The 27,208-nt window shown below is 39.2% G+C and overlaps 1 protein-coding gene across 2 annotated transcripts in view; it reads left to right on the forward strand.

Annotated features, from left to right (window-relative positions):
• celsr3 (cadherin, EGF LAG seven-pass G-type receptor 3) overlaps nt 1-27,208 on the forward strand; it is a 109,744-nt gene that overhangs the window by 68,536 nt on the left and 14,000 nt on the right. For both annotated transcript variants that reach the window (XM_042410229.1, XM_042410230.1), the window contains 14 exons: nt 3,077-3,218; nt 5,138-5,258; nt 7,322-7,505; nt 8,689-8,790; nt 8,891-8,985; nt 9,455-9,664; nt 15,111-15,309; nt 17,851-18,039; nt 18,128-18,314; nt 19,346-19,513; nt 21,012-21,138; nt 22,460-22,666; nt 25,689-25,863; nt 26,991-27,103. In XM_042410229.1, the coding sequence (XP_042266163.1) occupies nt 3,077-3,218; nt 5,138-5,258; nt 7,322-7,505; nt 8,689-8,790; nt 8,891-8,985; nt 9,455-9,664; nt 15,111-15,309; nt 17,851-18,039; nt 18,128-18,314; nt 19,346-19,513; nt 21,012-21,138; nt 22,460-22,666; nt 25,689-25,863; nt 26,991-27,103 (2,219 nt within the window). The remainder of the gene's footprint in view (nt 1-3,076; nt 3,219-5,137; nt 5,259-7,321; nt 7,506-8,688; nt 8,791-8,890; nt 8,986-9,454; nt 9,665-15,110; nt 15,310-17,850; nt 18,040-18,127; nt 18,315-19,345; nt 19,514-21,011; nt 21,139-22,459; nt 22,667-25,688; nt 25,864-26,990; nt 27,104-27,208) is intronic.

Raw genomic sequence — 27,208 nt, forward strand, 5'->3', positions numbered from 1 at the left:
TATCCAAGTTGTGCTATCAGCTCAAACTGGGGTTTTAATTGGTCTTTCCATGTTGCTGGCTCTTGGAGATCTTGAATTGTCAAAGGTGACAGGGTCAGTGGTCTGGTTTAGGGGCCATGCAGGAGATGAGGGGTTTTCTCATCTCGATCGTTGCTGTTTGCAGGATGTGGTGTAGATGGTCTGGTGAGTGAGAAGTTTGGAAATCTCACTGATGTCTTGTTGGCCAGCATTCCTGGGGCGTTGAAGAAAGAGCTGGTCCTGTTGTTTAAGGGTTTCTACAGTCTGCGTTCAAATCATGAGGGGATTTTCCCCTACAAGTGATATAAATATTAACATGAGTTGTTCAGAAGAATATTTGCATTATGGACAGACTCAAAAAGAAATAACTTTGTATTTAAAAGGATGTGCTTTTCTGACATGCTTAACATAAACCACGCATTTTCACCCCTGAGTTGTACATATGAATGACATTTTCACAAAACTAATACTAGCATGTAACTGCAGATGGGAAAAAGCCAACATGTGACCACGGTCCAGAAAGCACAGTCCTTTGAAATCACACTTTTATTCACTTTTATTTATGACTGTTTTTGTAAAAATGTCTTATAATCACATTTTATGAGTAAAAGTTAACTTGCTTGATTATATATACCTAGAGTACTGTAGTATAAACACAAACATTATTATATTGTAGATAATGGATGACTGTGGACATGTTTGAGGTTTTTTTTAAATCGTATGAATCGTACAGCTGTAATCATCAACATCTTTATGTTGTATTGAGATTCTTAGTTTTAATATCTGATGTCTATGACAGTAGCTTGGAGAAAAGAGTCTTTTTTTATTTCCCCTGATATGATATAATGTATATGATCACGAATATTATCATTTAACTGATTTAAGAGTAAGGTTTCTCCAAAAAAGGGCAGAGTCATTGTTCCATTCTCAAGCTTTTGGTTTTACTTTAAACTTACGACGGTTCCTGATGATGGTTTCAAAGTAAATCTGAAATCTTGAGGGTGAAGCAATGCCTCTGTCCTTTATTTGGTGTAACCTCACTCTTGATATGTATCAGTAATAAGGTCTTAGTTTCTTACATGCTGTCATGCGATCAAAGTCAGTGGAGGTGTCAATGTCTTGTCGCTAACATTGTCATTTTCTGTCACTTTTTACAGCATTTAATACAACAAATATCTACAATCCAGAGATCCGCTACATCATAAGGATTCAGTGTTATTAAATTATTATTTGTACCAGTCAGTCATCTTTTTGTCTACTCATTCCTTCTTAGCCAGCCTGAATGTGATTTATTGGATTTATTGCTTACGTTTCCATCCCAACATGAAAGTGGGATCTTGTGGTGCAGCTTAGTTCTAATATTTTAATCCAACAATTAATACAGGTACCTTAAAGACAAAATACAACAATTATCCTCTTTTTAAATGAAAAACAGGTCTTGGTTGGAGGCCTTCTTTATTTGTGCTAAATACACCCCAAAGAGTGTGTGAAGCACTCTGCTTTAGTCATTAGATTAAAGAGGGGTTTTATGTGCTGGCCTGTATTACCATATAAGAGGCTAGTGTGTTTGTGTTGAGTGTCTGGGGATTGCATTGAAGTGTGCGACGGCTTCGTTCACCACGCTGCACCAGCGCACACTTAAGTGTATGGTGGGAATGTGTGTGTTGTACGATGTTGTGTTGAAGTGGCTCGTTTAGCAGCGTTGCAACGTGCTGTCTCGGTTTTTATTGAGGCACTTCTCTGTGTTATTATGGTAGAGAGGTTTTTAAACTTCTTCTCCCATGTTTTCACATTTTTTAACTCACTCTTTGATTCAACCTGATTTGGCTCCCTTCTTTTTTTTTTTTTTGGCATGCAGAGTTATTAGCAGCAACATGCTACCTGAAAATGTACGGGCTGTTATGTGTGATCACACAGAGATTTTAGTGATATTAAAAACATATTTTATCGTCCTTGAACTTTGTTCCTTGAGCTGAGATCTTTTGCTTTGAGCTGAAACACCCTGTTTTTCATGTTTTTCACTTTCATGTTTTCTTAACGCTCAGCCTGTGTTTGTTTGAGCTATCTGTGCGAAATTGATATAGATTACAATGTTTTTTGAATTCCCTCTCTCAAACACTGGTGGTAATTTTCTTTCAGAGGAAGCTTTGTGTGACAGAATTGTAATTCACAGTTGTGGCTTGTTTTTTAGAGGCTCGCCCAGCCGGAGTATGTAAGGGAGACGTTTGTGATAATCACTGTTTGATGTTAGAGATGTGTACTTGTGAACTGACAGGCTGTTATGTTTGGTACACGGATGGGAAATGAAGCGGTGTTCTGCATAATTTAATTTCAATAGTTGTTGTGTTGTGCTCTCATTTTATGATTGTATGTATGAGGGAAATTCTTCACGGCAGCTTTGACTGCTTGTGTCTTCTTTTTTGTGCTGTACTTTTTCCGATTATTTTTTTTTAATAATTATTTTCAAAAATAGAACTTTAAACTGGAAATGTTTATATGTGATTTATCGCAAATGTTTGTACTGAACATTTCTGCAAAACTGCACCGTCAGCTTATTTCATTTGTACTTACTACAATATCTGTCCCTTGCAACTAAAGCATGATTAACATTACAACAGCAATTCAGAGTAGTTTAGGAAAAGATTGAGGATTTGTTTAATCACAGAAAAAAGCACTTATTTTATATATATATATATATATATATATATATATATATATATATATAGTATCTTTATAATTATAAAGATCTTTCCCTAAAGATCATCATGGAAACCTCAGTCTCCAGTATTAAAATCCTGACATTTGTACTGTCCAGCCATCCCATCCAACCACCTCTCTGTGACGCTTCTTGGACAGAAAAATAGTGTATTTTGCCAGTGAGTGTAAGAGAGGCAGCAATTACATTTCATCCAACGTGTATTTGGCAAAGCAAATTAGCTATATATAAATAGGTGGTGTTTGTATTTGACTTGTAGGATGGCAACCACTGCACATATCCACTCCAGCCAAAAACACTTTGACATTAATTTTATTCTCTCTCTCTCTCTCTCTCTCCCAGGTTACTATGGGAAAGGCTGCACTGATGCTTGCCATCTGAATCCATGTGAAAACGAGGCTCAGTGCCACAGGAAGCCCAGCTCTTCCCATGGATACATCTGTGACTGTGGAGACAACCACTATGGACAGTACTGCCAACACAGGTACACACACACACACGTGCACACACACACACTCTCTTACACATGGACACAGTTCATTCAACATTTGAACTACAGTTCACCTATGAGAGATGCCAACACAGTGTAAAGCTCTTTGATGCTGCCTGTAGTCCGGCTAAGCTCTGTTCAAGTGTGTGTGTGTGTGTGTGTGTGTGCGTGTGTGTATGTGTGTGTCTTGGGAGCTTTAGTTCAGCCTTGTTGTCCCACATCTCCAGCCTTGCATGTAATCCACAGTGGGATGAACGTAGACTTAGTGTAATAACACACACACAACACACACTAAAGTTATCTGTGTGTGTGTTAAACTGTGTGAAACGAGCGTGACCCCGACCTGACCCCACGCTCCCTTCCTTCCTGCCAGTGAAATCCACAGAGCTTTACTGTGATCTGTTCTGTGTGTGAGTGTGTTCGTCAGATGTTCGTCTTTGATCCAGCGAGTGGGTGTTTTTTCGCAAAGACACACATTATCGACTGCTGATGAAATATACGTACGTCTCTCTATCTCTTAATTTCCCCTGATGTGCCTCACTCTCTCTCTGCTCAGCTTTAATTTGGCCTCTTTCTTCTTATATGAAGACATCAACTTTGGAATTCTGGCTCATTAACCAACTTCTTTGATAGGCTTTCAAGTAGAAGTACCACACATTTTCAAGTAGCAACTTCTCAAATATAATGTGCTGATTTAAACTTGATTAATGGAAAATAATGAATGTATTTTTTAACAGCAAAAAGTTATTGTTAGCTGCAGCCCTGCTACACTCAGGTGACTAGCATCTCAAAAATGAGAACTTAGCTCTGAAGCTAACATGGTTGATAATAAATAATGAGGTGACAGTTTTAAATTATTTCTGTCGTTTTACTTTTGTTGATTGTTAAAATTATTGCAACATTTCTATAGTTGAAACATAACGTTTCTGTGGCAGATTTAAGAAAGACTTCTCTAAATTGTATTTACCAGAGCATAGCCAACGCAGCTTCCTATTTATGATTAGACAAAGCATTTGACTCTCTAGATGTACGTGTCCCCTTTAACCTCTTTAAGCAGCCAAAAATACACAGCAGGGACAGACGCTTCCATTGGAAAGCCGATTCTGTCGGGTGATGTAATATAAAATCTCTAGAGAAACAGTCAATCCTAATATTTTACCAAGATCACTGATATCTAAATCCTCGCTCCAAAACTCCACATAAGAAGCGATAAAGAGATGCACAGAAGAATCTGCATTAACTGTGAGAAGTGCTGATGACTTCCTCAGTGATCCTTCAGACACTGAGAATAGAAGGAGTGCACACTAAAAGCGGAAAAGAGAATGAAAGAGTGAAGTGACATGAACGACAAACCACAGTGACAAAATCTCAGGTGTTCCTATCAGGAGAAAACAATCTAAATCTCCAATTTTAAAATGAATGAATAGCTGTTTAACAGAAGTCAGTAGGAGGAAGTAGAGTTTTTCTCTGTATCTGCACCAGCAAAACTGAGTTATTGATGTTTTCTTTTTTTTTTAATTTACACAGAATATATTACAAAGCATTAAATATGTCCTTCATATTTTGTATAATGATAATTGCTTTCTGCGACTGTGCATATTCTAAAGTGTTTGCATAATGATTTATCTAGTAATAAGCGTTTATTCTTTTAACTTGTGTCCTGACCCCTCTCTATTTTTTCTTTTCTAGTTATCTCCCTCCACCTTTCAATATTAATATTTTCTCTCGGTTTGATCCCTCTCCATCTTTTCTCCTTGACTGCCTCTCTTTGCTTTCATCTCTTTGTTCTCAACTCATTAGTTAGTCAGAAATCAGAGGGAAAGATGCTTCCTTTGAAGAGTTTAGAAAAACATTTTAGTAATATTCTCTTACTCTCTCCATACTGATTCTGCCTCCTTTGTGTGCGCTTGTAGGATCGATCACCAGTGTCCCAGGGGTTGGTGGGGGTCTCCGACCTGTGGACCATGTCACTGTGACACCAATAAAGGCTTCGACCCTGACTGTAACAAGACCAGCGGACACTGTCACTGCAAGGTAAGAAAACACACAAACACACATAATGCAGCTTTGGGGCCATGTGCGGTTAGAATGCTAATTTATGTATCACTTTGCAACATATAAAAAGTTATTTGAGCGTGTTTTTACATGAGTAGTTGACAGACTCTCTTGTATAAAGTGTATATTTTTTACGCTGTCACATTGAACATAAATACTGATAGGATTAGAAGGATTTCAGTGCTGTAAATCTATAGATCATTTTAACCCAGACACACGGTAATCAGCTCGCAGTCTGATAGACCTACAAGCTAATCCAGTCATACCGACATCAACCATGAAACGATGATCATCCCCACGTATTGACATTTCTGCCTTGTGTGAATATGTGTGTGTGTGTGTGTGTGTATTGAAATGTTTGTGTGTAATCAGTATGTCTATCCCAGCCTTAATCTGACATTTGACCCTAATCTTTAATCTCTGATATTGACCTCAGATATAAACCTGGCACATACGCAGAACACACACACACACATACACACATATATCACATACACACACTGACCTTAACCACTGACCCAAAAATCAGCTTTTTACCAATTAGGGACAGGGCTTTTGTCCCCAATTAGACAAGCCATCCCCAATTAACTGGTCTTAAATCTGAAATTTGTCCCCAAAAGTAGCCTATGACAGACCACATACACACACACACACATACATATAAGAGCTCTTTATCCTTCCTCTATAAAACACTTAGCCATAAAAATGAAGATTGAAATAAAAGCTTTTTCTCAGTTTGTCACGCTCACAATGTAAGAATGTTTTCATTTAGCCTACAGTACAACAGTACAAAACAGTACATAATGTTCACGTCAAGGCTGACACAAACAGCTCTGTATCCAGTATTACAGTGTACATCTTAGTGGCGGCTAGCAGTCACCTTCTTTGATGCATTTATCCTGCCTATACTGGATTAACACTAAAGTAAAGGATTTCTTATCAGCAGTTCAAAAAATATATATTATTTTTAAGGTACAATGACCAGCAGAACATAATTGAATTGTGTTAAACTCACATTTCTCATAACCACTGTTGCTCATTCCCTTTTGTGAAGTGTATTCGATTTTTCCTCCATATGTTGTTAAAGAACATTATCATACTCCCTCGTTCATCTGCATCTGTGCATTTGTATCTGCATTTGTTTTACACCATAACGTAACATCAGATTAACTGTAAAATTCAACTGTAAACTGCAGCTAAAAGCATCTACAGGCTGACAGTCTTGTGAGACATAATCTTTTGTGTTTTTTAATTACGGGCTTTTCTTATAGATCCCCTCCAGACATGTTTTAAGACAAAATACTCTGCTTTGAATAATAATTTGTGTTGATATTGTTTTCTCCATAACAAAATTAAATTACCTTATTAAAATTATACCTACCCCTTCTTCCTCATTGAAACATCTATGAATATGCAAATATTGAAACTTATATGTAACTACTAGACAAAGGAAGTCTCCTACTTCACTGTAGTCCATTCTCTGTATATGTGCACTGCAGGCTTTAAGTTTCCACATCACACTTGGTGTAAATTGCAAATCAGACCATGATAAGCTTCGAAACTCATGATGTCACATGTCGTGCTTGTACATACACGTCTTAAACTTTAAGGTGAGCACAGAGAAACTTTATCTCTTCAGTAGATGGATCCGAAAACAGCCTGTGCACATACATTACATCATTCAGTACAATGAAGGTCACAACATCCAAATGAAAAACAGAAACAGTGGTGCTGCACCATCGTCCTCTACTGTAGCACCATCGCTGTCTTGTTTCCAAGACGCAGGTTTAGCAAACAAATAAACAGCTGCCCTACTTTGTGTCTCTGCCTCTTGTACACATGGTGTATGGATGGTTGCTCCTGTGTTCTTGCCTCTGTTATACTAGCGTCCTTTTTTATGTCATTGTATAAATCTTGCCCTAATGCATGTGGTGATGTAATCGCTGACACTATTTTTGGCGCTGTGACATTTTACATTTGTCTGACAGAGTTTAATCTGTGTGCCTACTTGTGCGTACTTTGTCCTCCGTGTGTGCATTCAGGAGTTTCACTACCGTCCGCGGGGCTCTGACACCTGCCTGCCATGTGACTGCTACCCGGTCGGCTCTTTCTCGCGGTCATGTGACTCAGAGACCGGCCAGTGCCAGTGCAGGCCCGGTGTGATTGGTCGCCAGTGCAACGCATGTGACAACCCCTTTGCTGAGGTCACAAATTCAGGCTGCGAAGGTGAGAAGGACAGACTGATGTTTCTCAGTTGATTTTTTTATTCTTTTAGCATTATTGTTTCCTCACATGTTTGTCTGTTAAACTGTGTTATTGATCACCAGGACAGCTGCGACCTTGTGTTTCTTTATTTGATTATCTCCTGTGTTTTAGACCTTTTGGTCAAACATGAGAAAATGAAGCATTTAACTGCTGCATTTAATAATTACTCTGGTTTACCCAACAGGGAGGCTACATTGTTCATTCATTAATTCATCCTTGTGCTCAGCATCACGTCTGCAGACATTGGATTTAAAAATTAAAAAAAAAAACATGGAGAAATGAAGCATCTCACTGCTGCATTGTGTTCTCTCCAAGATAACAGTGAGCTGCCCAGCGGGTAGTGATTACGGGTTAAAACAACATATTTGTTATTGACTGAGGAACTAAATCATTTGAGGAAAATGACTTGTTCCAACAACTGCTAACAACTAAAAATGAGACATTACCTTGCAGCTCCTTTATGGTTCATGGACAAAAATTGTTGGCTTTTGGACAATTGTTTGTAAATCTGGATTAAATATGAAAACTTTGTTAGTGTTGTTCTCCAACAGTAGCCAAAACCCTTTATTACCTTCTTAGTTTCTTTAGTAGAGTTGCCCCCAGGCTAGTTTTAGACTACAGAAAACTGTCTTTTATCATTTTTCAGAAGATGTATAATTTTCCAGATAGATTTAAAATCAGTATTCAAACAGAGTAAATTGTCCATAAAGACGAACAGATATGAATGAAAATACCGAGGCACTACTGAGCTCCCACTCTATTTAATCATCGCTGTGTAATCACAGATTTCACTTCTTATCCTATTTTGGCTTTCAACATTGTCATGTTGACTTGTGTCCAAACCTAAAATAACAAAGAAACTGTTAATTATATTCATTGTGTATTTAACACCTTCCAGTTAATTCTATGTCTCTGTTTTTCTCTTCTGTGCAGCTTTGTCACTTTCCAGTTTCCCCACTTGTAATTACTTCCTTTAGTATGTAGCTGGTGTTGTATTCTCTCACTCTCATTTTCATTTTCTTCTCTGCAAGTCATAAAAAAAGCATTTCCACATCATTAGTGACTTTTTGTTATGTTTTTAATGGAAAAGTTCAGCAAACTGATAAGGATGATTTTAAATGATGTTCTCTCTCTCTCTCTGCAGTCATTTATGATGGTTGTCCAAAGACCATCACTCAGGGCATCTGGTGGCCACGAACCAAGTTCAGCCTGCCCGCTGCAGTGCCCTGTCCCAAAGGCTCTGTCGGTCCGTACACACTCATACCCTTATACATTTAATCAATATATGCTATGTCCTTGTGAGAGGATATTAAATATGTACAACTTCTTGTTTCTCCTCCTTACAGGTGCGGCCATCAGACACTGTGATGTAGAGAGAGGATGGCTGGAGCCAGACCTCTACAACTGCACCTCCCCTCCATTTGTGGAGCTCAATGCTGCTGTAAGTAGATTAATACACTGATACCACTAAACACAAGTCTTCATGCATCCCAAACTTGTTCCTGACCTGAAAAGTGCTGAATCGTAGCCAAATCTTAGATGTACCTGTCAATTTGAGGGAAAAAAAGGAATAAAGCTGAACAAAGACATCAGCACCTGAACCAGAGTCCAGAAATAATGGTTCTGGTTTGGCCTCAGTTTGTTTGAGCTCTTGTGTCTGTTGCCTTATCCATCTCCAAACTGTTGTCATAACCCTCTGATCGAAACCTACTTGGTTCTTAACTCTTATATTTAAAACAGGAGTCTGACCTTTTGTATTCTGTGGCAGCAATGATCAGAAAGAGCACATAAAATAAAAATACATTTTGTGCAATAATGTTTTAGTTGTTCTCTTGTTTGAAAATTGTAGCATTCACATGTGAAATACTCACACACAGGTATGCTTCTCTTGTGTCTGTGTTTTCATTTAGCTTGATTCCCTGGAGCGTAATGAAACAGAGCTGAACACCATCATGGAGAAGAAACTCGCCCACCAGCTACGTGACGTCACCGAGGCAACCGCCCGACTCTACGGCAACGACTTGCAGATCGCAGAGCGACTGCTGTCCCGCCTCCTGACCTTCGAGACCCAACAGAGCGGCTTCGGACTCACCGCTACGCAGGACGCACACTTCAATGAGGTAGAAAGAACACAATGTTATATTTTCCTTTTCAGTCTCCCTTTTCATTTTGAACACAGACACACACTACATGTCAGCAGGTGTAGAGCTAAAGCCTTTTTTCTTGCAGTGGTATGTGGTGGAACAAGTAAAGATGTATTTGCCAGTAACTGTTAATGGTTATGATGCACCTTATTGTCCAAATCCAAGAGACACTTCTGGGAAAAGAATGAACAGCAGCATTCTCACAGGAGACAGCGAGATTCATGGGAAAAGGTCAAAATGGAGTCCGATTTGTTTCTCATTATTGTTCCATGTTATCAAGGTTAATTTTTAGTTGCATTGATCTTTTGAGGATTAAAAATGAGCATCATAGTACATTTACTGCATAAATGTTGGTGAGAGGTAATTAAAGCTATGTTCAACACACACCAACTGTGCAGGTTGTGAAAGGTTGTCTGAAAGACAGAGAGTGAAGTGTGAAAGACAATAATCGGTGTGTGCTGTCGATGTGAATTTGTGAAAATATAAACATGTGAACCATGTGAAACTGTGAAACTCATCACTGCCAGCTCTGTCTATTAGCACTGTCAGACTAGACAAGTATAACCCAACAAGCTGATCAACAGTTTGTAATAGTAGATTATGGAGAACATCTCCAAACATGGTAAACGTATCAGTTTTTGTGTTTTAATTCTCTCCCATCACAAATTGACATGCACTGTATTAATGATTAATACCAGCTTTGAGTCATTTTAAGGACTATAAACTTCTAAATCTGCACAGAATCTAGTAGAAGACATAAAATATCTGCTGTTGTATGATTGATATATTGGACCTTCATGGTGTTACAGACCCGGTGACTAGATTGTACAATGAGATGTCTTTTCTCTGAAATGGGAGGTAATGTTACTATGGCGATGCAGTGACAGAAGCTCATGAAATATTGCAGCATGTCATCCGCACATATTAACTGACAGTCTCGTTTTACCTGATACGGTGCCCGTCGCAGGAGCAGGAGCTGACACGGGATCATTTTAGCATGTTAGTGTTTTGACATACGTAAAGGCGCTAGCAGACATCTCCGTATCATTTTGCTATAAATATTTACGCATCAAATTTGGCTGACAAGAAATAAGTTGTCCATACATGACAAGTAAGTGGCTGAAGATACAAAGTAGCCCCCCTCCCTTCCCCCACTTACCCTTTAAACTACTGTTTCAATTTACTGGCTCATGTGTCAGTAAATGACAAATTGCTTGTTACTGTGGTAACATCCATCACCAGAATATTAAATCTTTTTTTCGTTTAAACACACATTGTTACACGTTGCTTCAGTACCAGCAGTAGTGGTAGTAGAAGAGTGATAAGGGACGTTCGTGGTGCTGAATCTTACATCAGCTGATATTTTAACTAATTTATTTTCAGCTGATGATTCAGTTCCAGCTCATTCATGCAGCTGGGAGCTGATTTATTCATATTTAATAGGGGCCATGGTGGGCAGTTAAAAAGCTGTTATTTTGGCTTTCATATTTCTCTTAAATATCTGCAGTTGACACAGGGAAGCATTTAATAATTTACGCTAACAGGGAGGATTTTAACCACCTAATGACAACAGTAGCAGTCATTGGCACACCCTGCTTTGCTGAAACAGACTAAGCCATTGATAATGTCATTGCAATACAGCTAACAACAGGTTGCTATAGAAACTGAGTGGCTGTGGTAGTAACATCTGGTCGTTTGAGCAAAAGAATGGCATCTGTGTCTTCATGTGAATCTCGTGGCACGATCTTTGATAGAAAGATTTTGAGATTTTCAGTTTCATGAATGTATACACTCTTCTGTTTTTTTTTTTACACAACTCCCAGAATTAAAGAGACATTTGAAATATGTGTGCGGTAATAGTGCCAGTGACCTTTACTCTTTTTTCTTGGGGTTCTACATAAGCAGTAAGTACTCATCCTAGTTTATGGCATAATGTACCGTTGTCACATTATATCCTCTGCATTGTAAATTCAGTGGGTTAAAGGGAAGAGTGAACCTTTGCCCCTGAGGTGAGCAATTAAATAAAAAGCTCTCACATTCATCTGATTTAATACACACTTGTTGCACATCCTGAATTCCCAGATACAAACTGTTGCTCCAGCTATGAAATTGTGAACAAAGGAGAGAAGATACCAACACACCGGAGAACGATTTGTTCGTTTTTTTGTTTAATAAAGACAAATGTATAACCAATCTTATATGAACATGAACATTAGGCCAAATACAGTTCGTTGCTTTACATGATCAATACATAATCTTTTACTTGGATAGTTGCTATGGCAACACAGCAATAGCATTAATGACATCCTACAGTGAAGGGACCTTTTCCTTCCTGACATTTCACTTAACTGCTTCACCTGGTAGTTAATCAGAAACACGGTCATTACAGCCGCTAAAAGCTGCTATATGTTTCTACTGCTGCTAATAGTACAGTAACGATTTCTATTGTCATCTTGCAGTCTCTGTGACAAAAACCTCAACTCACCTGACTTGTAACCTCAGCGTCTGGCTCTAAAACGGTCGTGCCGCCCACATCTCGTCATTTCAAGTTAATGAGGCAGCTCTGGTTTAGCCTGCCAGCACTGGAGTGGAACTGCAGACAGCCCATTTTTTCCCTCAACAATAAAAAATACAGTGTATAATGTATCTGGTAATACTTGACACCTCACTCTAAACGGCAGATGAAAAGGTGATGTAGAACACAGTTACTATAGTAACCCAGCGGCGGTAACAGAAGCCTGTGACTGCAGAAGAAACGAAGGAAGCCAGGGAGGAAAGCGGAGTTGTCACATGAGGAATTTAGTGATGAATGGAGAAATGGGGGAAGATGGAAACCTTTAATGTTCAAGCTGTGATCAAAATCCATCTTTTTCACTACTACACCTCCAGATAGATGTGTCACCAAGTGCCTGGTAAAAATATGCCAACTTTTTTCATATGAGGAAGAGAACTTTCCATATTCTACTATAATCATTAAAGCAGCTGGCATTTACAGCGGCACAGTATGCTGCAAAATAGTCTTAACAGGCTGATCGTGTAAAGGTTTCTCATTGTTGATTCTTTACTGTATAAGAAAGGGAAACTGCATTAATTTTAAAGAAAATTTCCAAATAAAATGTGATAAAAAATAATTTGTTCTAAATAGTTTGCATATGACTACACGTTGCTGTTTGAGCAGCACATATAATCTGTTTGTTTGACTGAACTCTGATCCCATGCTGCCTGTTTTTCAGCCTTTGTGTGTCCTGTGCGTCTCTCTCCTTCTGTAATCCTGTCATCTGCTGCCTCATTAAAACTATTCTCTTTCTTGTTGTTAGTCTCCCTTGTTTTTTCACCCTCTTTCTTTTTCCATAGATAAACACAGCCCATATGAGCTCTTGCAGCGTACAGCCTGCTTGTGCATAAATCCTAAGATCCCCAATAACGTGTTTTCATGGAGAATTATTGGCTTATTTCCAGTCTTGGTAAAAGTATATTTGAGCTCCTGGTTTTCTCCAAACAAAGCCACATGTTCAGAGGAAGCCACGAATGGGAACTGGACTTGGCGTGTTAAATGAGCCTTTTTAAAAACACAGCAAGTGTAAGTGCATGTTTGTCCTGAGAATTATTTATTCGTGGCAGTGTTTTTCACCCTCTTCAGGCTGACTTACTTCACTGTACAGTACTGTATCACATCACCTGCCACAGTTGCTCATAACTACAGTAGTAACCAACAGGTGAGACATCATTGACTTGACTTTTATTGTCTATATGATATTATGGAGTCTATCTCCACCAAAGCTCAGAGTTTCAAATTTCAGTCCTAACAGGTATAAATAGGCACAAATTGTTAAACAAATCTATTTTCAAGAATAAAAAATGCAACAAAGCAATGCAAAATCTTGAACAGGAATCTTTAAGTGTCTGTTTGTTATGATGCCACCAAATCATCTAATATCTGTCTCATCTATTGTTTTTCTTGCCCACCTTTTTCTCTGTTTGCTGCATCTCAGAGCCAAACATCCACATCTTTCCATGACTTATCCTCCCATCTATTCTTGTTCACTTATTCACAAACCCCTTTTCTTACCTTCTCTTTCTCTTCCCCTACAGTTCACTCCTTTCCTCCTATACTGTACTGTGTATTATTTTCCAAGTTTGTCTGAAGGTTTTCTGTGTATTTTTCTCCCCAGAGCATTATGAGAGACTGCAGTGCTTTATTGGGTCTGGTGCAGTCTGACTGCAAGGAATCATATTGAGCACTTTTCCCTTCTCTCTCTCTCTCTCTGTCTCTCTCTCTCTCTCTCTCCTGAACATAATATTACTCTTTGTTTGTTCTCAACATTTTGCAAGGCTGTGCAGTCTACATCTACACTATCAATAACACGCCTCCATACAGAATCACAAATACTCCCTGAAAAGGAAATGGAGGCGCTGTGCATAAATGGCCACGTCATGATACTAAAACATTATCATTGGGGTTGACTCATTTTCTAGCTCTATGTACAGTTTTTACAGTTTTTGCTTTACAATGAGGATTTCCTCACTTTCTCCTCTCATCAACCAAAATCAGTAACCAACTCAAATGTCTGTCTCTATCAGCCTTTACTTTCTGCATCCTTAAAATATCCTAAAAAAGCCCGCAGTGCATCATCCGTCCCTCTATGGCGAGTCCCTATCAAGGCTCTGTATGAGGTTATTTCTTCACTTTTCTACCCTCTTTGTTACCCTGAGATTCTTTGACTTTATTGAGTCTGAAAAAGGAGACTCTGCCCTGAGCAGCAGTCACGACCACATCACTGTTCCTTCTCTTTACAGTCTTTTCATCTTCCTCCCTCCCTCTCAGCCTTAATCATAATCTTTACAAAAGAGAACAGAATGAAATTTTTTGAAACAAGAAACTAATGGAGTGGTAATTTCAACTGTTTCGTCCTCATGTTCAAGACTGCTGCTGGCTTTCTATCACACAGTACCAGCTGCTCAACGGTGCTCACCTCGTCCTCCAGGTGTAAATCAGTTATTTTGTGATCAGAACCACTACTGTAATACTGAAACGTTGACAGCAACCTTCAGTGCTGAAAATTTAGAAGAAAACATTGCAACTGATTGTCCCTGGTGAACCTATTGTGCGTAAAATGTTTGGCTTCCAATAGCATTACGCTGTTATAAGAAACATTTCATATTTTTGTCTTTGTTTTCATCTCTATGCCATAGTTGTTGCTGGCCTTGGTGCATTAAAAAAAAGCCTTTTTCTTCCTATTTTCTGTGTCTCTTTCCATTTTCTGATCCAGGTGTTGGCACATTTTTCTTATTTTTGTTTTCTGAAATACACAAGCACATGAAAAACAGCTCCTCCTGAAGGCAGATTAGAAGGCGCTACCTACTTGTTTTTTTGTTTTTTTTTCTTCCCCCTGCTAATGTTTTCTCTTTCTGCTGCTTCCAGAACATTCTGCGGGGCTGCAGTGTGCTGCTGGGTCCCGGTACGGCGGGGCTTTGGCGGGCTCTCACTCAGAGTCAGAACCACCTCCCGGGTGGTGGTCCGGCTGAGCTGACGGAGCTGCTGGAGCAGTACACCCAGAATCTGGCCAAGAACATGAAGCTCACCTACCTCAACCCTGTGGCGCTGGTCGCTCCCAACATAGGTGGGTTCGGAATGACTACACACACACACACACACACAATACAACAGCTAATCACTAGTCAGACCCAATAAAAGCGAATAAGACAGTAATAAAATCTTAATCTTTACAGACGATTTTCAGCGGTTTTCATAATACTGTAAATCACTGCTGTGAAATCAGCTAGAATGACTCATTGTAAACCGAGAGATGAACAGCGCTAATGCAAATGAGGATGGCACAGCCTGAGAGCTGGCCGCAGCACAGAGAGATGGATTTCACACTCCCACACACACACAGGAGCTAATGCTTCCAGCACACATGCACAAATGCACAAAAACCCTGAAGCATTGCAGCACTGGCCAACATACATCACTTAGATTTACGGATGCCAAACACACACACACACACACTCATATCTGCAGAGTAACACACACACAGGCACAAGTACAAGCACACACACAGATGCATACACACACTCCCTTACATGTACTATACACCTGCAGGTTTGGCCATGTGTCCTGTGTCATATAATTTCTGGCATCCTGTCACTTGTACATTTTGCTCTACTTCACATTTTGTCACTTTAGCAATGTTGAAAATACCGTTAACTAATCTGCACCAAATACAACAACAAGAGGCGTCGAAATAGCAACAGCAGCAGCTCTGACAGGGAGGAAGCCAGACAATGAATTTCACACTCAGTTACTGTAATGCTCTTAGCCACACACACAGATTGAATTTCTATAAAACACCTAAAACTCGTGAAACTCATCAAAGTAACCAACTACTGGATTTTGCCTCACCAGCTTATCCCTGAGTATTTTGGCAACACACCTAATAGAATCTCAGACCTGAAGAAAATACACAATAGTCTTGCCCATCTTGGCACGATTTGGCCGATTTTATTTCTTTTCTGTGCGTCTCTCATCTTTTGCTTACTTTACTGTATTTTCTACCACTTTGGAACGCATCCAAAACGCTGTTAAATAATCTTAAATGTACACCCTGATGCAGATCGCCAGGCAGAGAGTATAGAATCAGCAGCAGCAGTGTAAACAGAAGGAATAAGATATACAGCCAACGCTAAATTTCACACGCCTACACATAAACACAGATGCTCTTAGCCAAATTGGATAGGATGGATAACATTGGAAAGGATATGGATGGACAAGTGCCCATCTGTTAGCCTCCACTATATGAGTTCCTGTAAGATTTTTTGTATGTTGTTGTCTGTCATTATAATGTTTCTTTTGCCATTTCTTCAATTTTATTTTGCAAATAAATCATATGTTTCTCTCATCACAGACTTTTAAAATCAGGAAACACCTTTTCTCTCTCTCTCTCTCACACACACACACACATACACATGCGTTACATATCAGTTAAAGCATATTGAGTGATTTCTCTCCTCTCTCTGTATTGAGTGCTGTTCCACTTCTGTTTGCTGGGTCAAGTGTTCACTCATTATTGAACACTACACATTGACTACATACTTACTTTGCCACCTCATTTCCTATAATACGACGGTCCCTCCGCTCCTGTGTGTGCGTGTGTTTATGGATTTTGTATTGGCTCTTCACAATTCAAATCCACAGTGAATAAAGTGGCTCATTGATAATGCAAGTGAAGGTTTCCCCTCAAATCTTACAGTATGTAAAAAAGAAAATGAGTTGTATTACTGAGCTAAGAAGAAGAAAACAACCCTCTGCCTGCACATAATAACCCAAATCTGAGTAAAATGGCTACCATCTATAGGAAAACTGAAAAGACACCTTGTAGCTTGGTTCCAGTAAAATAGTGAGTTTAGTATGGAGTTGTTTATGGTCTAAATTTCATCAACCATTGATTCAGCAACAGTAAATCATTACCACATTCATTTTGAGACATTGGTATTATTTCCATAATCAAACAAGGCAGTCAGTGAATGGTAGTGTGTAGTGACCTTTACATGACAGTTAATTAACTTTGTGCACCGTTAGAAATGGTGAGAAATCTGCCTGATTGCTGGACAGTATAAAACAGGATGAGGGCGCTGTTTTTGCACTGGAAATTTCACAATTTCTTAAAATATCAGATAGTGACAGAAGAAATCACTTCTAATTTGTACAATTTAGCAAAAGAATTAAATGTGATAAAAAAAAACTCATACAGTATACAGTACAGTATGTCGTTGTTGAGTGCTAACAAAGTATTAATCGTTTTATTTTTGATAAAATGATGAAATGCTCTAATTTTACTCTCCAGAAGAGAAATTGACTGATGTTTATCTTAAAATATGTAGCAATGACATAAACCCTCTCTGTCTGGCTGAGGCTGTTTTTGGATTAGAGGCTTTACAACAGGAAGAAAACGTGATCTTAATTTTGAGAAACACTGCTAACGCTGCCTGTTGTATGAAATATAATCTGCCAGTTATTAAGTCTCATTATGTTAATTATACCAAAGTATTATACTTATTTGATCAATACCATTTTCATGTTTAAGTATACTGCACATTAACAGATACCTGTGACTTGATATGTGAGTTCATGTATGTGTTCTCTCTGACTGTCTGCGCTTCAGTCATGAACCTGGACCGCGTGGAGAACCACACTCATGTGCGGCGGCGTTTCCCACGTTACCACACCACCCTGTTCCGCGGTCAGGCCTTGTGGGATCCCTACACCCATGTGATACTGCCCCCTGCTGCCCTGGTGCCACAGCGACAACAGCAACACAACTGGAAGGAGAGGGAGCGGACAGAGAAAGAACGTGAGAACAGATGCACAGATAGAAATAAAGGCTGGGCTAGTGTTAGCTGCTAAGAGAATATACTCACACACACACTTCTCCCTTTCAGCCTCGGCCCCTCAGAACGCTGCTCCAGCCCCTGTCAGTATCTCAGCCAATCAGACAGGAGAGTACATTGCAGCCAGACGCTCTGTCTCGATGCCTGAGCCGCCTATCACCATCGTCATCTTGCTGATCTATCGCAGTCTGGGCGCCGCCCTCCCTCCCAAGTACCACACAGACCGACGAGGAGTGAGGTGGGAATCAATCACACTCAGAACAATAAAAAGATGATTACAGCAGCTCCCAGAAGCCTTTAAGAAAGGGCACATGCTGGATATAGAGATCTGGATTACCTAAGTATCCTTTATTCAGTAGCAAACAGTAAACCAAAATTGCTTTTACAGTGTATAAACAGGAGCATCACATCTTTAGAAAAGAATATTTTTACTTATCCTCAATTTTAACCAGTAAGTTGCCAGGATTTGATGAATAATCCAAAAATTAAAAGTAATAATAAATGACAAAGGACAAATGATTGTACCAGAGATGTGTTTTATATGTCTGATAATTATCATAATACATTTTATTACAGAATTCTTCCCAAGATAATCCAGGAAGCTTTACATGTTGATTTCATTAACATTTTCTTTATCAGTTAAATTTGTAATTTATTTTACTTATTTGTTTAGTCTATGAAATGTAAAAGAAATTGTGAAAAATACTGATCGCTGTTCCCCAGAGCCTAATGTGACTTCAAATTGCTTATTTTGTCTGACAAACACAAAGGGATACTCTTTACTGTGATATACAGAAAAAATGAGCAAATCTTCACATTTGAGAAGCTGGAACTAGTAGTGTTTGCTTGATTAATGCCTTTAACAATTAATTCATGATCAAAACTGTAGTCAGTTAATTTAAGTGACTAATTCTTTCAGCTCTAATCCTCACGTCATCTTATTTGAGTTCATTTTCTCTCACTTTCTCTGATGCTATCTTGGCTTCTTTCTCTCCCTCTCCCCCTCTGCTCTTCCTCACCTCACCTCCAGGCTCAATTACCAAGTAACAAACTGTCCAGTTTGCAGTATGTGTCAATAAACAGTCATTTAAGTCTCATCTAATACACCAAACTCATTCTTCTCTGCTCACCATGTCTTTGCCTTTTTTACTATCTTAACCAGGATGCCAAACTCTACTTTCGGTCTGATCTAGTAGATGTATGTAACTCTCTCTCTCTCTCTCTCTCTCTCTCTCTCTCTCTCTATCTCTCTCTCTCCCTTGGCCTCAGGCTTCCCAGACACCCAGTAATGAACTCCCCAGTGGTCAGTATCTCTGTCTACAACAACCAGACGTTCGTGGGCGGACACTTGGACCAGCCGATCCTGCTGGAGTTCAAGTTGCTGGAGACGGCCAACCGCAGCAAGCCGCTGTGTGTGCAGTGGAACCACAGCAGTCAGTGAGTACAGATTTACATATAATCCAACACAGACATGAATACACACACACTGCACATTAGGGCTGGTTATTGTCAATTACACCACACTATATAGAGAACATTTTGTACCATATGTTATTTTCATGCTTTATGGAGAAATGTTTTGTGACATAAAACCTCATAATCTAGTAAATCATGTGACAAATGCAGATGTGGTCCAGTGCTTCTGTTGTTTCCAATGTGGAAATATTCACATAAGTATGAAAGCTTATAGTGTTGGGAAACATCTCAGTAGTAATTTGTAAATGTTTTCATGTGACAACAGCTCTTTAACATTAAAATTATATATTTAGTCAATTTGGGTTTGGGTTTTGTCTAACTTGCTTTTCAGTATGAAATAGGCAGATAGCCTTTTGACTTGCTGGGATTTGTCTCAGCAGGAAATGCATAGGTGTAACTAATAACAATAACAATACCTCTGTTCCCATAAAGCCATTCTAATGAGCTGGCATACACGATAACAGGACACTGAAACTGGCTCACCTACGGGGAATGCTGCCGTTAATAATGCAATTAATTACATCTGTGCGTGTCCTGCTCAGACATGGTTAAAATGTCAGCTGTGGAAAAGGTTTGTTTAAAGGTTTTACTTACAAAAAAACAAAACCTGTCCAATTTTAAATGAGCAGAGGGATTACCACGGTTCATATGAGGTTGTCAGTTCTGAATCGCAAGATATTAAATTGCAATCTATTAGTGTGTTCATTTTTCACCAGTGCCACACTCACACAGTATCAACCTGGTGTTTTTAAAAAATCCTGTTAATGTTGATGTATCATAAGCACATTTACTGTATGAAAAGTCTGTGTGCAAAAATGTGTGTTTATATCATATCACATATGGACTTAGCCCCCGTGACGTCACCCATTGGTTTCTGAGGAGCAGTTTTAAAGCTCATAGTGGGCAGTTCCAGCCGTCGCCATTTTGGTAGTGTCTGACTCCGCCTAACTCCCAAAATGGGCAAAGAGGTGGAGCGGAGGCGGGCTGAATGAACGGCCCGGTAGCTGAAACAAGCCACCTAGCAGCAAGCGACCTGTCACTCAAAGCAGCCACGTCCTTAATTATGCATAACTTTATAGCTTAATAAAATTTAAACAGGTGAATTATAAAAAAATTCACCCCCCGTACAGTTGTCATGAAAGGGGAAATCAGCTCTAGAGACCAAAACCATTTTTTGTACTAGGCTGTAAACATGTATTTCTATTGTAAAGTTAGTCATTTTAACATGGGTTTCTATGGGGATTGACTCACTTTTTAAACCAGCCTCAAGTGGCCATTCGAGGAACTGCAGTTTTGGCATTTCCACATTTGCTTCATTTTCCAGCCCCAGATGTTGCCGCTTGGTTTTTAGTATATGTCTTTGTGTCCGCGCTCCTGTCGTCTTTTCAAAATTTTGATTGATTTTTGATTTTACCTTTGATCATCATCTTTGTGTGCCTGTCTTTGTCTCTGTCTGCAGGTATGAGATAGGAGGCTGTTGGACAGTGAGGGACTGTATGGTGGTGTACAGGAACACCTCTCATGTCCGCTGTCAGTGCCAGAGGCTGGGCACCTTCGGGGTGCTGATGGACAGTTCACACAGAGAGGTTAGTTATCATTCAGTGGAAAACCAGTTATATATGTGAACCGCATATCTACAATCATTTAATTGAATTCTTAAGCCTCTCAATTATAATGAGGCATGTATGTGGATTTTCCATTAGTCCCACCTGTTTTCATTCTTATCTTCAGTTCAGTATCTTAGCTGGTAATTTCTGGATTTTAGAAGTGTAAAAGTTTGAAATCCTAATTAATTAAATCCTGACTAACATTCTTGAGGCTAAAGGAAGCCTTGTTACAGCTGTTGAAGATTTTCAAGGTTTGATACAAACCCTCTGCCCATCACATCACAGCATACTAAGTGATGATGCATCAGATGTTGAGACGGGAAACCGTAGGGATCAGAAACCTGATGCCTCCAAATGTATATGACTTATATGAAATTGAGCACTTCTTCAGTTACATTTTGTATTGTTACCTCTGGCTAGAGCTGGATGAGTTGTACAGCATTTATGTGAAAAACAAACCTGTCTCATTAGTCTATCACAAGAAGAAGAAGAGTGTCCCATTTCCATTCATTTGAGATGCTGTAGATGTGCCCAATTTTCCCAAATAAAATTCTGCTGGTGTCTGTTATGTTTACTGGCAGCCAATGTTCTCTGTGCGTGCACAGGCTGTGATGAATCGATTTCATGCCTTTTGAAACTCTGGTTTCCCATGACAGATTAGATGGTTCTACTAATTGCTTGGTCTGTTGTTCGAATCTTCTAGATAGTTGAGATTTTTTTGTGTTCCTTCTTTTCCTGTCTCTTTGACATACTTTCAGACATGCTTATAATGAAGGCTTCTGAAATTACATGTATTTTACATGTATTTTGCATCACAAACCAGCCAGTATTTGCAGAGAGATATTTAGAAGATATCACATCTCTTTGTGGGTATTCATGTTTTTTTTTTAAATGTCAGACAACGCGTGGTCAGTGCAGCTTCAGTTTCTTCAGCTCATTGACTTTCTTTCCAAATAATTTAACATCTTTGACATAAATGTCGCTAGTTTGCACTCAGTGAAGCTTAGTGGAGGGCAGACAGTGACCCAGACAGAAGTAGCAGTATTTCAACAGGCTGAAATTATTCATCTCTTTGACTTATTTCACCTTGTGATTTTTCATCTTTTGCTCAATCTTTCTCCTTCCTTATCTACTGTATGTGTGCCTTGCCTTCACATTTTCTCTTTCTCTCACATTTTCCTTCTCTCCTGCTCTCCCTCCTTTTTCATCTACCTCCTACCAAAATGGTATAAATCCAATAACGCTGTCACTCTTATCTTCTCTCCACTTTTTTCCCCTCCCTGTATCTCTCCGTGAGCAGCAGCTTGAGGGGGATCTGGAGACGCTGGCCCTGGTCACCTACTCTTCTCTGTGTGTCTCCATGCTGGCTCTCCTCCTCACCGTTCTGGTGCTCTCCTGCCTCCGAGGCCTCAAGTCCAACACCAGGAGCATCCATTCAAACACAGCGGCGGCCATGTTTTTGTCTGAGCTGGTGTTTCTGCTGGGGGTCAATCACACTGAGCAACAGGTACACACTAATGGTTGCAGGGGGAGTTTGTTTTGTGTGTTTATACTTTTTCCCTTTTGTCTTTATTTCTACACCACACTCTTCCCAGTTCATTTTAGATTGACCAGACAAGAGAACAGCATGTAAAAAAATATTTTGGCCTCAAAAATCATTCACATTGCCTTTTTTTTAGCGATGTCGTTCAGGTTCTAGCCTTAATTCTAATAAGCTAGAAGTGGACTTTTACTTCCTGTAGAGCTGCGTTGATCTTTGTGAACTTTTACTGCTGACTTGAAACAACACGAACTGAACTTGACTTCCCGAGTAAAATCAAAATAACTTATATCTTCCTTTTCTGGTGCAGCACTAAAGGTCATATCAAGACATATTAACAGAGCAATATCATGAAATGTTTGTTCTTGAACGGTTGGAGACTGTTTCTTTTTTCTTATTTCTTATTTCTCTGTCTTTGTGTCTTTCTACTACTTCTCACCCTCTGTATCACTCCTTCCTGCCCACTTTGTGCCTGTCTTGTGTTTTTGCTGTTTGTTTAACTTAATGTTTCATATTACACTCAGTACTTATATTTTTCCTCTCCGCCTACCACTTTTCCGTCGTTTCCTTCCTCTCTCCTAACCGCTTTCTTACTGCTTAGTTACATCACAAGTGTGTGTAAAGAGTAGCGAGTCTCATTATGAGGGTACTGCAAATATGTGCTCACTCAGCATGAAATCCAATTAATTAAGCTGTATCCCCCTCACAGTCAACTATACGGCTCCTACAGTGTGAGCGGTTACCTCTAGCTGAACAATATGCTCTCTAAATCATGTACATCATGCTTGGGAGAGCGTGTTAGCGCTCGCAGTGGTTGTGTGTGTTTGTGTGCACACTAGTTTTTACATGCTCATGCATATTTTAGTCTTTCTTTTTTGTGTAACTTCTAGTGTTTGTATTTGCTGTGTGTGTGTGTGTGTGCGTGCGTGCACGTGTGTTTGGGAGTGTGAAATTAATCGTCTGGCGATATTCCTGCCATGGCTGCTGCTATTTCTGTGTGGTCTCAGGCTGTGTCTTTTTCTAATCTTAAAATCTGTGACTTACAAGTCTGCTTTCCTTAACTTTAAGATGTTGTGCACTCAGCTGTAGTATTTTTTAGTGAAGTATTTCTCCTTTTTCTGCAAGAGGTCCTGAAAGCTGACAATTGGAAATATTTACATTTTCATTTTAGGTGCTTTAGCTGCTTTCTAGAATAACTGCAGAGTAATGGTACAATCATGTTTATAGTTGGTTTACTTTGGTCCAAACTGAAGAGAAACATTTGATGCATTTTTGCATTCATGCAAACAAATGAACCTGAGATACACCCTAGAGACACGGCAACGTGAACCTTTTTAGACCTTCTGTAGTGTCTGCAGGGTGCAGTCAGATATGTCAGGGAACCAGAGCTTATAAATACTCACATGGACTCACAAGAAGCTTGTTATATTATGCTCATTACAAGTATTTAGCCAATAATCCCTAAAGATTTTGGCAACAGGGAAAGTCAAAGCAAATCTGATTTCACTTCTTGCATCGTTAGCCAAAGCAGGACTACCTGAGCACTTTAAGTTGTAATTTACCTTGTCTAGTGTTTATAGCTGATAAGAAGACATATAACTACAAATGAACATAAATCCAGATGACTGTTGGTTTTCACCTCATTTTGTTACACTTGACGACTTTGAAAACTCAGTTGCCAACTTTTTGAACTCACTTACCCATGTGTTTTAAAGTTGTTTCCTATGGTTTGTTTAGATTGTATTTGTACTTCTTACAAACAGCACCACAGTTATCTTGGAAGGCGGTGACGGTACTTTGAGGTGTGTATATAATTATGTGCCACTTGAAGTTTGAATAGCATCGTTCTCATCTGGCCAAATAAACAAAACAGACAAAAGACTAAATGCTAATTTTTTGCATTATTCATGGCTAAGTTCGGCATTACTGCCAAACCAAACAGCATCACTTGGAAGTTTATCTACCACCATGACAAAAAATATTGTGATTAATTCCTGATGATATTCAATCTAAACCATGATACTGGACTGACCTCAGATGTCTATGTTATAACAGATTCTGTTCTGTCTGTAAGCATTGATTGACAACCTCTCAGCATCAATGTAGCATCACATCTATGGCAATAAAGACAAAGTTCTCTATGTGCATCAATATTATGTATAAATTATATTTCAAAAGATAAATAAATCAACCATGAATTAAGCTGGACGTTTTATAAATACCTCTTCTAAATGTATGGTATGGTCCAAAATCAGCGTTACAAACATGCATTTTGTAGCAGTTCATCCCCGTTACAAGCTGAAAAAAGTTTGAACCGTGAGTGGAAATAAGCTTTAACTGAGCTGATACTTCCTCTTAAAACCAGGATGCAAGTTAGCATCATCTTGTTTTCTTGCTATTTATTACTATTGCAAATACACTATGCTGAATGAAAGCTTTCGAGGGTATTCTCCACTCTGTGTATTTCTTCTACCAGTGGTGCTCGCTGTCGTACCAGTAATCGCAGTTTACTCTTGGGTGTTATTACTATAATTCAGCACATTAACAACATTCATTTTCATTCAGTTATTTCATGCATTTCCTGGAGTTATACAGTTACACGCCACCATAAACTCTGTTCATTAGTCGCATTGCCAGTTAAATCATGAACGCTTGTCACTTCATTGCTGACACCTGCTGTGCTGTAATAAAGATTTGTTGGACACTTGCCAACACGCCTGCTCTGCCTCTGTCACAAAATCGATACAAAAGATTATTTTTTTTTTTATCGCTCATCTTCTTTTCTTCACATTCCCTTTATTTCTTCATCTCTGTCTCACACCTTTTCTTTCTTTCTCTTTCCCCTCCTGTTTTTCATCCCTACTTTTCATCCTTTCTTTTCTTTCTTCTTTCCTTCTCTTTGACCGTGATTCTTCTTCCTCCTCCTATCCTTGCTTTTTTTCTCCTTCCTTCTCTTAATCACTGTCCCTTTCTCTCACTCACCCTCCAGTTCCTGTGCACGGTCGTCGCCATCCTGCTGCATTACTTCTTCATGTCCACGTTCGCCTGGATGTTCGTGGAGGGCCTTCATATCTACCGCATGCAGACCGAGCAACGCAACATCAACTACGGAGCCATGAGATTCTACTATGCCATCGGCTGGGGCGTGCCTGCCATTATTACTGGTAACACACACACACACACACACACACACAAACACAAGTGTCACACACATGCACTGTAAGTCTGGCTGTGCAGATAAGGTGTCCTATTGACACTTCTATTAAACAGGTTTCAGTGACATTTTAATATAGAAATAGTAAAGCGCAGACACACACACACACATACACACACACACACACACACTGCATATCTCTTTCCTCAGGCCCAGAGGTGCGTTTAACTTTCTGTCTGTCTTTATTTAGGCTTTTCCCGTCTCTCTTACCCTTGCAATTCAATTTTAAAATTCTTTATATGCACAACTGTCAAAACCTTGACAGTACTGTTCAAACGAGGATATACAAGGAATAAAGACTTCACAGTTCATGTCACAAATCTCCTAGCAACCACGTCTGGCACCATCATGGAGGTCCACTGGTGGACTGGATGTGCATAAATAATGGATGGATATAAAAAACTACCTGCTGTGATAAAACAGATGGTTGTGGCGTGGGTGTAGGTCAGTTCAGTAATGTTCCCAGTAAACAATATTTGCAAACAAACTAAAAATGACATGGATTCACTTTTATTGTTTAGTAAAATCAGCTCAGTAACAAATTATTGGTCTTTTATAAGCCAGAAGGATGCATGATGGGATCTAGTAACTTTTGTAACTACATGTGTGTATTTTACAGGCTAGATTATGGAAGCTTGTTCTGCCCAGTATGTAGTTACAACAGTCACTATAATCAATGTTAGCAAACTAAACACTAAATCGATCAGAAGCATCAATAATAAGTTCCCAGTAGAAATGAAGAGATAAACTGAAAATGTATGTTAAATTCTCTGGAGAGACAATAATGTAATTAAGTATCTACAGACTACACACTATTTCTTGAAAGCTGATGACCTTCACAATGATTTTTGTAACCTGAAAGCCCTCTGATCAGGTTATGTGATCAAAAAAACGAACTGACTAATTATCAAAAAGACTGATTAATTGAGAACTGGCTCTGTCATTCAGGTAATGGCATGCTGTCATGTACTGCACTGCTTCTCCCTTTTCTGACCGCGGGCTCTCTGTGATTGACAGTAGAAGAGATCTTAGAGTTGATATTCCCGTCTGATCTGACTGTCTGTCTCTTTGCTGCAGGCTTGGCGGTGGGCCTGGACCCAGAGGGTTATGGGAACCCAGATTTCTGCTGGATCTCCATCTATGACAAACTCATCTGGAGCTTTGCTGGTCCAATTGCCATCGTCATACTGGTAACTGTCTCCCAGTCTGTCTGATATAATTAATGATGGGTGCTGACAAACTATAAATATAAAAATATAGTGTTAGTGATGTGATTGTGAAAGGGATTATAGTCT

This window comes from Thunnus maccoyii, chromosome 4, assembly GCF_910596095.1.
Source record: "Thunnus maccoyii chromosome 4, fThuMac1.1, whole genome shotgun sequence".
NCBI lineage: Eukaryota > Metazoa > Chordata > Actinopteri > Scombriformes > Scombridae > Thunnus > Thunnus maccoyii.